General features: G+C 40.6%; 1 protein-coding gene across 2 annotated transcripts in view; it reads left to right on the forward strand.

The window, feature by feature from the left end:
* ELP1 (elongator acetyltransferase complex subunit 1) overlaps positions 1-12817 on the forward strand; it is a 59538-nt gene that overhangs the window by 18690 nt on the left and 28031 nt on the right. For both annotated transcript variants that reach the window (XM_026002739.2, XM_026002740.2), the window contains exons 15-27: positions 1725-1831; positions 2155-2258; positions 3102-3155; positions 3240-3345; positions 4584-4699; positions 5046-5119; positions 5866-5944; positions 6041-6120; positions 7766-7903; positions 8007-8092; positions 8405-8553; positions 10661-10784; positions 11696-11793. In XM_026002739.2, the coding sequence (XP_025858524.2) occupies positions 1725-1831; positions 2155-2258; positions 3102-3155; positions 3240-3345; positions 4584-4699; positions 5046-5119; positions 5866-5944; positions 6041-6120; positions 7766-7903; positions 8007-8092; positions 8405-8553; positions 10661-10784; positions 11696-11793 (1315 nt within the window). The remainder of the gene's footprint in view (positions 1-1724; positions 1832-2154; positions 2259-3101; positions 3156-3239; positions 3346-4583; positions 4700-5045; positions 5120-5865; positions 5945-6040; positions 6121-7765; positions 7904-8006; positions 8093-8404; positions 8554-10660; positions 10785-11695; positions 11794-12817) is intronic.

The following is a 12817-nucleotide window of genomic DNA, read 5'->3' on the forward strand; positions in this document are numbered from 1 at the left end:
TCTTTGTCACAGTACAGGTTTCAGGTAATGAATGCTGTTTTCTGTGACGCAAGCCCCGTTGTGCAGTAGATGGCTTTGTGAAGACAGCTCCGAGAAAGCCTCAGGCTTCCAGTGTCAAAACTTGGCACATTACATCTAAGCTGATGTTTAATCCTCAGGCTAATTTGTAATTGAGGGTTTCCTAGTCAGATTATAATTCTGAAAACCCTTGTTGCAAAATTAGGAACTTTTTTTTATTGTATACACAAAACATACTCCATTGTAGTCACTAACTACTAATCTTTGACTCGCATCCAGACGGATACAGGAAGTGTTCTAGCTATATGCAATACTCAGTTAACCGTAACCGGAGCTTTTAAAAAGCAGAATGGATGGGAGATGGGTGAAACAGGTGATAGGGATTAAGGGGGACACTTGTGATGAGCCCTGGATGACGTCTGGAAGTGTTGAATCACTATATTGTACACTTGAAACTAATACTACACTGTTACCTACATTAGAATTAAAATAAAAATAATAAAAAGTAATAGCAATTTACATCCGGAAATACCTAAATTGTACAAATTTTTGTTTCTGCAAATTTGAAATTCTTTTTCATCAGATTGTAGAAAGAAAACCTAGATCCATCTCATTTGCTGTAAAGGAAATGAGAAGCCATTTAAAATATATTTCTGTTGCTTTGATTTTTGTCCCCCCCCCCCAAAAGGGCTATTTTGTTTATATACAATATTAATATTTTTAAGGAATATAAAGTCCCTTAATTAGCTTACGGGTTTTTATACCATATATATATATGATATTTTATATCTTACATTAATATACCTTACATTCTGTAAAAGAAACTCTTCTAAATGCTGTGGTAACTTATTTCTCACACTACCTCTTTGAAGTATGTATTATTAGCACCCTTGTTTTATAGCCGAGACCACGAAGGTACAGAGCAGTTAAGTAACTTGCCAGTCATCATATAGGTAGAGCCTGGATCCAGTCCCAGTCAGTTGTGGTCTGGAGGGTCTTAACCTATTCACAGATAATTTATCCTCACAAAATTTGGGCCATTCTTTATATTGGCCAAAAGCTCTCTGAATAACTATTAGCATTGGCAACATTTGCTTTTTTTTTACTTTTCCAAATCTATTAAGACATATCTACTCTCTGTTCATTGACACAGGAAAAAAAAATATAATGACAGTAACCGATTCCCCTCTTCTCATTAATGAAGACCCACAGATTTCCATGAGTGAATATGATAGCAATAAGAGATACTGAGTATGCTCATTTTCTTACAGATTCATTGCTTTATTTACTACAGTGTGTATTTTAAGGAGACAGAAATGATACCATGCATGTCTAATGAAGACATTAAGTTGTTATAAATTGTATTAAGTTGCTGCCAGAATGGGAGTGATGACCTCACAGCGTAGACACCTAGCTTATTGGCATTGTGGAAAACAGTGTCATGTGATGGGTCATTATTTTGTCTGGGCTACTGCTTGCAATATTTATCTATCAGTGTGTATCTTCGTGCACATGTGTGTATGTATGATGTATATATTGTATTGAAATAGGCAGTGCAGCCCAAAGGTCAATTGCTTATTTCTTTTTCTTTTCTGCAAAATCAGTGAAATGCTACTACTTTTGAGAAAAGTGGTCTGCTCACATTCCCATTCTTGCTTTTTTTTTTTTTTTTTTTTTTTTTTTTTTTTTTTTTTAATTTTCGTCAGTTCGTCTGTGACAGTGGATGGAGTCATAATCAGTCTGTGTTGTAATTCCAAGACCAAGTCTGTAGCATTGCAGCTGGCTGGTGGCCAGATACTTAAGTACTTCTGGGGTGAGTATCAGAATGTTAGGAAAGCGAGTTTATGACTTACATAAATGTTTAATTCTTAAGAATGTTTGCTCGTTTCTTGTCAGTGCCACATTGACTGTTAAGTCTTTTAATCATCCTAGAAAACCGTAAGCTGTAGAGTGGCACTAGCAGATGGATTCTATCCCTGTTTTCTCCTATACTGGACCACGGTGTCCTAATGAGTTCCAAAATATACATGGAAAGTGATCCAAATTGCATGTTAAATATTTCAGCAAGTATCGATGCGGCAGTGTTTTACAGCAAGTGTACCAGCTTTTTGTAAATCTCATCTGCCAATCCTGCAGAGTCCCCCTCTCTGGCTGTGGAGCCATGGAAGAACCCTGGTGGATTTCCTGTTCGGTTTCCTTATTCGTGCACTCAGACTGAATTGGCCATGATTGGGGGAGAGGTAAGTGAATGCAGGGCTGAAAGCTTTACCACTTAGAATGGTGGCCCAGGGGGAGGTTGGGGGGTAGGGTAACTGGGTGACAGGCACTAAGGAGGGCACTTGATATGATGAACACTGAGTGTTATACTGTATGTTGGCAAATTGAATTTAAATTTTAAAAATTTAATTAAAAAAAAAAAGATGGCCCAAGAACTGATGGCATTTGGTAAAAGGATGTGGGCTTGGGAGGTAGATATGGGTCTCCACCTAATCTCAGGGCATCAGTGAGAAGTTTCTGAGCCTTGACTTCTTCATGTATGAAATGGGATTAAGAGATCGTCCAGGATGTATATAGCAGATAGTTGATTCCTTTCCTTGGAGCTATACATTAAAAGACAGAAAAATGCAGTTGATAGACTTTTAGCCCCCGTTGTACAAATCATTCAGAGTTAGTTTTATTTAAGTACCATTTGGGGACAGCAAAAATGTAATCCCCAAAATAGTATTCAATAGGTTGTCATTCATCAAATATTGGAATGTCTGTAATTGTGTTGGGTGGGTGGATACAGTGGTTACAGAACAAAATAGCTGACTAACCTCTGCTCTTCTGGAATTTGTAATCTATCAATATAGATATGATTGTCCCCTCTGATAGGAGAATGAAGGAATGGACAGGGTGTGGTAGTAATATTGAGGTGTTCGGTGGCTAATGAGAGGGTGGTAACTCTGAGGATAGGTAACTGTATTCAGTCTTGACATGGACTTAGTTATGAAACCACAGGGCAATAGAACTATGTAATAGAAAAATTAGATTTAACAAGCTTGGTTAGAACTGTTTGTAATTTCAGTTTTGTCTCTTTGCAGGAATGTGTCCTTGGTCTGAGTGACAGGTGTCGTTTTTTTATCAATGACACTGAGGTAACAGGGCTTGGTTTGGTATGGGATCTTTTTCAGTTTTGGCTCCAAATGATAAAGCTAACTTTCCCCTTTGCCTTGTTGTAGGTTGCTTCAAATATCACATCATTTGCAGTATATGATGAATTTTTATTGTTGACCACCCATTCCCATACCTGCCAGTGTTTTTGCTTGAGAGATGCTTCATTTAACAGTAAGTGTTCAGCATGTATAGTAGAAAATAGTTCCTCGGGATCCCTGGGTGGCGCAGCGGTTTGGCGCCTGCCTTTGGCCCAGGGCACGATCCTGGAGACCCAGGATCGAATCCCACATCGGGCTCTCGGTGCATGGAGCCTGCTTCTCCCTCTGCCTGTGTCTCTGCCTCTCTCTCTCTCTCTGTATGACTATCATAAATAAATAAATTAATTAAAAAAAAAAAAGAAAATAGTTCCTCTTCTAATGTTCTTTGTCCTTTGAAGTCTTAATGACTTTAATGTTCACCATCTTCTTTGGCTTTTTATCAGAGTCCTAGACTGAGAAAACCTTTAGAGTTCATGTACTTAGCCCCTAATCTCAACATATTTCAGTTCAGTATTTTACATGAGTTAGCAAAGACCTCCAGAGAAGGAGGTCCTCCTTGGACCAGAACATTGTGAAATTAAAATGTTTTCAGGATTATATAACTAATCCAGTATTTTACCATAGGTTACCATGTAGATGCAAACTGGGTCTAACTTCTTTGTAATCTTCCTTTGTTCACTGTGACTACCCTCCATTGTAGATGTGAAAGACTTCCTTCCTCTCATGGTTTATACAGAAAACTGTGTCCATTTTTTCTTTAGTTCCACGTTGTCTCCTTCCCCCACCGTGTGTGTGTGTGTGTGTGTGTGTGTGTGTGTGTGTTTCTTATTCTAGAAAACTTCACTTTTAGTCTCTGCTTCCAACTTGGAAACCAGGAATCTTTCACTGATGTCATTTCACTGATAATGAAATAGAGAAACCGCATCCTCCCTGTGTTTTCTAAATCAGTTGAGAAGCTATGTATGTGAATATGCATGAGGGCTCTGTGAAAGAGAAAGCAGGTTCTAGGGATGAGATAGTCAGAAAGGTTACTGGTCTTAAGGTTGGGTGGAAGAGCAAAGGGGTATGGTTGTTAATTGCTTTCTTCTGTTTTGTTTTTGTTTTTTTAAATTTTTTTAAGGTATTATTTATTTGAGAGAGCACAAAATGAGGGGCAGAGAAAGAGGGAGAAGCAGACTCCCCGCTGAGCAGGAGCCTGATAGGGACCCCTGGAATCATAACCTGAGCTGATGGCAGAAACTTAACTGACTGAGCCACCCAGGCATCCCTGCTTTCTTCTATTTTGGATCATATGTTCAGTTTTGACTATGGTCAATGGAAAGTGGCTTGTCATGACAGTGATTCTTATGGCTTAGCCACTGGTGTCTTTAGCATTACATGCAGGTCTGAGCAGCAGCCATGTGTCTAAAGGGGAATCTCTGCGGAAGGTGGAGAGGGGTTCACGTATTGTCACCGTTGTGCCCCAGGACACAAAGCTTATATTACAGGTAAGCTAACTTTTCAGGGTGTGTTTCTGATTGTTATTAGACTGTCAATACAAAACAGTTCTTGCAGATTGTATTTTAGGCCCTCTTATCATTTGTAACAGTTTATCATAAGCCAATCCTTCCTAGGTGCTAGGTTCTGTTAGCTTTACATAAAGGAGTAAAGTTAGTTCAGGCTGTGCCCAGCAAGGCTAGAAGAGAAGGTTATCTAGAGCACAACTAGATTCTGCAGGAAGTGTGCTCATTTTTATAGTATTGTAGTTCTCTATGAAAAGTTAGGTAAAGTATATCCTGGGTATTTAAATTTTTTCTATTCAATTAAAAACATTATTGTTCTGATTTATTTAAGATGCCAAGGGGAAACTTAGAAGTTGTTCATCATCGAGCTTTGGTTTTAGCTCAGATTCGGAAGTGGCTGGACAAGTAAGAACCATGTATATAACTAGTTTACTTGTTACAACTTCTGTGTGAAGATAATAATTATTCTGTTAAAAATTTTAAAACTTAAAAGTATGAAAAAGGTGTACTACACATGTCATCAATCAGATTCTCTGAGGCTTTTTTTTCTTCCTGTACTTTGATTTTTATATTACATAGTCTGATAAGTATTCCTTGTAGAAAGAATGATGAAACATACCATGCAAGACAGGGTTTCCTAGCCTGAGGGGATCCATATGGATTTTAGACGGTCTGTGAACCCAGGGAAATTGTACCAAACTCTGTCTGTGTGTATTTATTCAGGCAGAAGGCCTAAGGCTTTTGGCAGATGTACAGAGGAGCCTGTGACCCAAAAATGCCTGAGCCAGTGTTGTGAAGGAAATAATCCATTGTTAATTTATTTTAGGGAAACTTTGTATTAGAAAGACCTTTATTAACATCTTGTTAAGAGAGAAAGTACACCTAAGTTTTGTGATGATTTTCTGTCACACATATGTGGGGATGTAGTCCTCAGACTGCCATGGTGACTAAGTCCCACCTTTTAAGAAGGCGAGTGAATCTGGTACCTGATTTTTCATTCTGTTAGTTGAGAGTAGCAACCCAGTAGTAGTTGTTAAATATAACTGGTTTGTATCATAAGGAAAATGTGTTGGATCCAGGGAGTTTAGTTTTTATAATATGACCTTCGTGTTCATTCCCTGCTACTTCACAGACTTTTTTTTTTTCTTCAGACTTATGTTTAAAGAAGCATTTGAATGCATGAGAAAACTGAGAATCAATCTCAATCTGATCCATGACCATAACCCTAAGGTAACTTTGTAAATGTGATATTAACTCTAGCCTACCTAAAACTTGATCCAGTGTGATTGGAACTAAAATTTTTTTGTCCTTTTTTCTTTTGGGTAGGTGTTTCTTGAAAATGTGGAAACCTTCATAAGGCAGATAGATTCTGTAAATCATATTAATTTGTTTTTCACAGAATTGAAGTAAGTATTTTGAATAATTTGTAAATATCATATCCACAATTTATCTAGTTTAGGAAATCAAACAGATAAGTAGCTAGAGGAGAAAAATTAATTTGGTGTTTGATATTATTTTTATCACTATAACTCTCAGATGCCACCTGTAATAGATTTTTGCCCTTTACCCTTTTTAAAAACAGCCTATTTAAAACTAAGACTTGAAAACATGTCATTTAGAATTATAATTGACTGTTTTTAGGTGTACCTAGGGACTATGTGTCTCATGAAATTGAGGGCAAATGGCATGTTTTTCTGCAATGTCTTGTTTCCAACCTAAGAAACAATTTTAACCATATAAGAAAAGTTGAGAGAATTGTCGAGTTAGCATCCTGTGCCACCACCTAGACTCTCTAGTTCATATTTTCCTATGTGTGCTTTGTCATCATGTACCATCTGTCCATGTCATTCATCGTTTTTAAGGCAAATTTAAGTTAATTGTAGCTGTCAGTCTACTTTATCTCATAATCTCGTAATATTTCACTTTGTAGAATGCTGACTAGAGTGCATTCTCTGCGAGTCAGATTCACACGTGGTGAAATGCATAAATCATAAATGCACTATTCATTGAGTTCCGACCAGTGTGTACTTCCATGTAACCCAAACCTCTGTCAAGATAGAGAACACTTCCTTCACCTCAGAAAGTTCCTCCAAACCTTGTGTCAATCAGTCTTGTCCCTACCCACTAGGCAACCACTGTTGTGAGTTTTTCACTGAGGATCAGATTTGCCTGTTGAAGAACTCTGTATAAGTGAAATCCTATGGTATTTACTCTTCTTAGTAAGTTAGGCTGCTCTCATTTGGCACGTTACCTTGATTCACCCATGTTTTTGCTGGTATCACTAGTTTGTTCCTGTTTACGCCTCAGTAGTGTGCCCTCATGCAAATATGCTACAATTTGTTTATTTGTACCCCTGCAATTGGATACCTGGTCTGTACCCAATTTGGGGCTAATGTGAATGAAACATCTATAATATCACTGTACGAGTGTTTGTGGATGTGCCTTTTTTTAAAAAAGATTTAGCGGGATGCCTGTGTGCCATGCTCACACAATGCTCAGCAGTTGAGCGCCTGCCTTTGGCCCAGGGTGTGATCCTGGAGTCCCAGGATCGAGTCCCACATCAGGCTCCCTGCATGGAGCTTGCTTCTCCCTCTGCCTATGTCTCTGCCTCTCTCTCTCTCTGTGTGTGTCTCATGAATAAATAAATGAAATCTTTAAAAAACAAACAAAAAAAGATTCAGTTATTTGAGAGCGGAAGAAGGAGAGAGTCAAGCAGGGCGGAAGAGCAGAGGGCACCTGACTTGGGGCTTAAACCCAGGACCCCGAGATCATGACCTGAGCCAAAGCCAGATAATTAGCAGCCAGCTGAGCCATCCAGGAGCCCCTCATTGTAGACATGTTTTCATTTCTCAATTTGTTTCTTCATTTTTCACCTTATGTGAATATGATGAGCCTGTTTTCCACACTTGGTCTTAGCCAAAAGGCTGAAAAGCGATGAAACTTTTCCAAAAGCCATTTTTATTACCTCTTCAGCATGCCTGGGTATATGTCAGTCATTTGGTATCAGGAGCCACATGTTCAGTTAGTGACCTCTTAATGACTTGTTCTTAGGGAAGAAGATGTTACAAAGACCATGTATCCTCCACCAGTTACCAGCGCTGTCCAGCTGTCCAGGGATCCTGATGGGAAAAAAGTAGATCTTATCTGTGATACTCTGAGAGTAGCCATGGAGAGCATCAATCCCCACAAGTATGTGCGCCATCATTAGTTGGCACTTTTTGAGTCACAGAAGCGTACTGCTATCCTTACTCACCTTGTTCATTCTTATTGTGGTGTTTTTCACTTACCTCAGGTATTGCCTGTCAATACTCACCTCTCACGTGAGGAAAACAACCCCAGAACTGGAGATTGTGCTGCAGAAGGTACACGAGCTTCAAGGTAGAGACCCATTCACAGTTGGTATTTCACAGGGCCTTGGCTGTCACCAGGCTTCCAGGCTTCTGGAGAGCTCATTGACCACAGGCAGAGCCATATCACACATTTAATATGTGGCTTTTTGGTTGCCATTTTAAGATCTGTGTCAGTTTTTTTGAGCACTTCCCTACAAAACTTGTACAAAAGAAATCATGTGGCATCCAATTCTGTCAAGAAAATTTGTTACTTTTTCTTTATGGTTATGTTGCTACATGTGTGGGTTTTTTTTCCCCAACTGGCTTTGTTGTGTTTTGTTGTTTCCGTACACTCTGACAGGCAGGACTCCACCAGTTCCTGATGCTGTGAGTGCTGAAGAGGCCCTGAAGTATTTGCTGCTTCTGGTAGATGTTAATGAGTTATATGATCATTCTCTCGGGACCTATGACTTTGATTTGGTCCTCATGGTAGCCGAAAAGTCACAGAAGGTACGTGCCGTTAACTGCTTGAATGTCCTTTTGGATCTTGGTTCTGTGGTTGTGGCAGTTGGAAACCCTGCCCTGGGCAGCACGGGATCTTGTCTGATGTGAACACAGCGAGTACAGGCCTGGGGGCAGAGCTGGGGCTTTCCAGGGTTTCTGCTTCTAAGCCTCATTCTCTATCATAGTTCGGGGCTGATCAGTGTTTTGGATGCCCGGTTGAACAAGTGAAATAAAGTTACATGATTATTTTTAAGATTATGGTCATACATGTGAACAAATTCTCCTCTTGTATGGGAAATACAGCGAATGATTCCTATTCCCATGCAATTCCTTCTTAGATGGCTGGCAAGTGGGCACACAGAGAATAGGAAGGTCTGGGGCCTCTTGTCCCACCTTGGCATGCTCATTGAAAAGCTTGGGCGCCCCTGCCCCTGGTCTGCACAGTGTTCAGTCTGGTTTCTACAGCCTCAGTTTCATCCTGTCATCCCTCTCCTTGCTCTTGCCAGAGGCATCTTTCCAAAAGGAAATTTTGATCCTTCATTCTCCTATTTGAAGTCCTTCGTAGGCTCCCCATTGCCCCTGGGATAAAGTTCAGAAGCTGTAATATGACTTAGGCACCTGCCTCCCAGGACCTGGTCTCTGTGTATCTGCTCCTCTCTTGATGTTGTGCCTTTTTCTCAGCTCTCGGTAGAGAAGAAGCGGTGCTTTTGTCCCCCTAGCAACCACATACCTCTGCAGGTAGTGTTACTTCTGCTTCCCATGGACCTGTGGGCTTTCACCACCATCCCCTTCCCCATTCACCAGCCTAATTCTCACTCGTCTAAGGAAAGGATGCCAAGGTAGCATCCTGCCAGTGCTCCATTCTTGCCTCCCTGCCCACCCATAGGGACTGGATGAGATTGGCCTCATGCGCTTCTGCACTCGTTGCCTACCCCTGCAGATCATTCTAGCTCCTCTACTAGATGGTAGGTTTCCTGAGGGTGAGGCTTGATTGTATTTTTTGTACATAGCGAGTTCTTTCTAAATGTTTGTCAGTTGAGCACTTTGGCCTATAGTTCTCTATATTACATGCATGAGTATTTAATTTTTTTCTCTTGGGTTATTTTTTCTAGATTATTATTACATGTATTTATTCTGTCTTCTGTCCAGTGAAATTGCATCAAGAACAAGGAGCATCTGTTCTTTAGAAAGAAAAGTTTTTGGGGCATGGCACAGAGCTGCAGACAGTGCTAATAAAATCTTGGTTGGCAGGGTCTTAGGGTTTTGTCTTCAACTCAGTACAATTTTACCTTTGTTTTAAAACTTGCCGGAAGATAGGGCAAGTTGGTTAAGCGTCTGACTCTGGATTCCGGCTCAGGTCATGATCTCAGGGTTCTGGGATCAAGCCCCACCTCAGGCTCCATGCTCAGCATGGAGTACCCTTGGGATTCTCTTTCCCTCTCCCTTTGCCCCTCCCCCAACACACAAGTGTGCCTATGTGCACATTTTCTCTCTCTTTGTCTATAGAAATAAAATCTTAATGGGACGCTTGGGTGGCTTAGTGGTTGAGCATCTACTTGTGGCTCAGGTTATGTTCCCGGGGTCCCGGGATTGAGTCCCACATCAGGTTCCCCACAGGGAGCCTGCTTCTCCCTCTGCCTGTGTCTCTACCTCTCTCCCTGTGTCTCTCATGAATAGATAAAATCTTAAAAAAAAAAAAAAAAACTTCTAGAGGGAGGGCATGAGATGTCATGCAAACAGCTCCAAGCACAATGCCTTGCACTTCTGGAGAAACTTGGATGCATTTTTGAATATCTTGTACATTGAAACCTTGTTTTCCTTATTTGCCTCTGAAATAAGTGGTTGTGAAACTGAATAGGAGAACATCGTCATTACTCAGAATGCAGACAACGCTTATAGGTTAAAGCATTTTCACCAAAACTTGTTTTATGTTTCATTTTATGTTATATAGTATGCAATTAATATACTAATGTAGTACGTAGTTTAAAAATTATGTAGCTTTTGGTTTATTGAGTATTATAATTGTTTTATGCATATTATAAATAAATGTAATTTTAAGCGATAAAGGTTACTTATTGGTGTGTGTGTGTGTGTTTGTGTGTGTGTTTTTAAGGATCCCAAAGAATATCTTCCATTTCTTAATACACTTAAGAAAATGGAAACTAATTACCAGCGGTTCACTATAGACAAATACTTGAAACGATATGAAAAAGCCATTGGCCACCTCAGCAAATGTGGTAAGTAGAAGGATTAATATGTTTATTTCTGCTTCAGATTTTCTTTGGAGCTAGACAGATATAAGTTAAAGTGTTGGCTTAGACATAGACTGTAGTTTCTGCTCCTGAAAATTTAAAGTTAATGTATGTGCACCTAATTTTATCATATGTTCTAAAAAGCTGAAGGCAAAGCAAATGACTTGTAATGAACTAGAGGAGCTCCCTAACTAAAACAATGGAGCAGATCCTTTTTGGGTTAAGGATGACCACCTCCTAAATTCATTTCAGTATCTCAGAATGAAAATTGATAATAATTCACTTTTCTGCCATGGTATTTGCAAACACCTGAGGGACAGGTAGTTTATCTGGAGTGAGTATCGTGCCCACCGGTAGCTCCCAGAGGGACAGAGCTGTAATTGGTAGTGATGGAATAGGACTAGCACGATGCCAGTTGTTCTGCTTTACCCCAGCCCTGTCCCATGCTGGAGTTCCTGGTGTCAGCAGTTGTGGTTTTTTCCACAGAGCTAAGATGGGGATAAGGAAGTTACCTGGGTGTCATTGAGCTTCTTTGGAGAATCTAATTGAGCTGGGCTGGGATAGGACTCAGGCATCCGAATGGTTGATAAGCTCCCCAGATGATCCTAATGGAGGAGGTTGAGAAAACACAAGGTCAGGTGGTCATTTTATCAGGGATAGTGTATAAAGTAGCCTTTTACATAGAACTCTGATCCCAACCAGTGCCTTTCAATATGCCGTATCTGCCGATGTGCTTTGCTAAAATTAAAACTCCTGGATTCTATTTTCCTGATACTCTGATTCTGCAGGTCTTACCAAGGTCCCTTGTTGATTTTGTTGAGAGACCATTGGTATAAATGAAATCCATTATGCTTCTAAAGTCTTAAACTTGTGTGTGTATGAATCTTATTCTTCAGGACCTGAATACTTCTCAGAATGCTTAAACTTAGTAAAAGATAAAAACTTGTATAAGGAAGCTCTGAAGTTATACCCATCAGACTCACAGCAGTACAAGGTGAGTGGTGTGCAAAATGAGGCTCTTCTGACTTTGCTTTGTCCCTTAGCTGGAAAGGGGTCAGGATCCCGAATCCTTAACACCATTCTTGGTTTCAGGGTTTATCTTCAAACGAATTCACCTCATCTTGAAATCTTCTCTAAGAGAATGGCCCTGACCTACCCCTATTTGAAGAAATTGCCCAGGCTGGAAACCTAGGAGTTGTCCCCCATTCCTCATGAATACCATGGCAGCTTCTGCATGAGATACCTTGCTCCAGCGCAGCCTTGCTGTCACATGACAGGTCATCCTGAGGCGTGTAGATTTTTCTCATGTAGTTTAGAATAAAAGGATACAGTTAGGTTGTATGTTTAAACAAACATGTATTTAGTTTTGCTTATATGTCAGATACTTTGCTAAATGTACTGTATGATTCTCGTAAAGACCTGATAAGGTGAAAAGATGAGAAAACAGCTTGCCTCAGGAGCTGGAGTGTGAAGCCACTGGCCTGGGATGCAGAGCCCAGGCTGTCTGACCCCAGAGCCTGTACCCATAACCTCTGCTCATCCTTGCTACCATCACTGCCCTTTGCAGTTGGTCCATGTCTCTGTGCTCTGGCTCCTGCCTGCTTTCTTAGCATAGGCTGCCCCTTCCAGGCCTCTTCCTGCCCCTGTGTTCAGCCCCACTTGTCTTTCAAACTATCAGGTCTCCTCTGCCAGAAAGCTGTTCCAGGGCAAGGTGCCCAACCAAGCTCCCAGGTCACCTTCTTCCCTCAGTGATGACACATAACAAAGTGCTGATGCACCGATTTGTTTTCCCCACTGGCTGTGGGCTGCTTAAAGGCAGGGGCTTTGTGTGTCTGTGTTCTGTGTAACATTGAGCCTGGGGATAGAGAATTGGGCTGATTGCTGCCTCTTGGCTCTTATTTTCATTGTCTCTTCCTCTCTTCTGTGGTCTCTCTTCTCCAGTCACCCAGCCTTCTTCTTACTCCGTCTTTTGTATTCCCTACACATCCCTGCCAGATGGCCATGGTGCTTTCTGTAGC

This window comes from Vulpes vulpes, chromosome 12 (genome assembly GCF_048418805.1).
Source record: "Vulpes vulpes isolate BD-2025 chromosome 12, VulVul3, whole genome shotgun sequence".
Classification (NCBI taxonomy): domain Eukaryota; kingdom Metazoa; phylum Chordata; class Mammalia; order Carnivora; family Canidae; genus Vulpes; species Vulpes vulpes.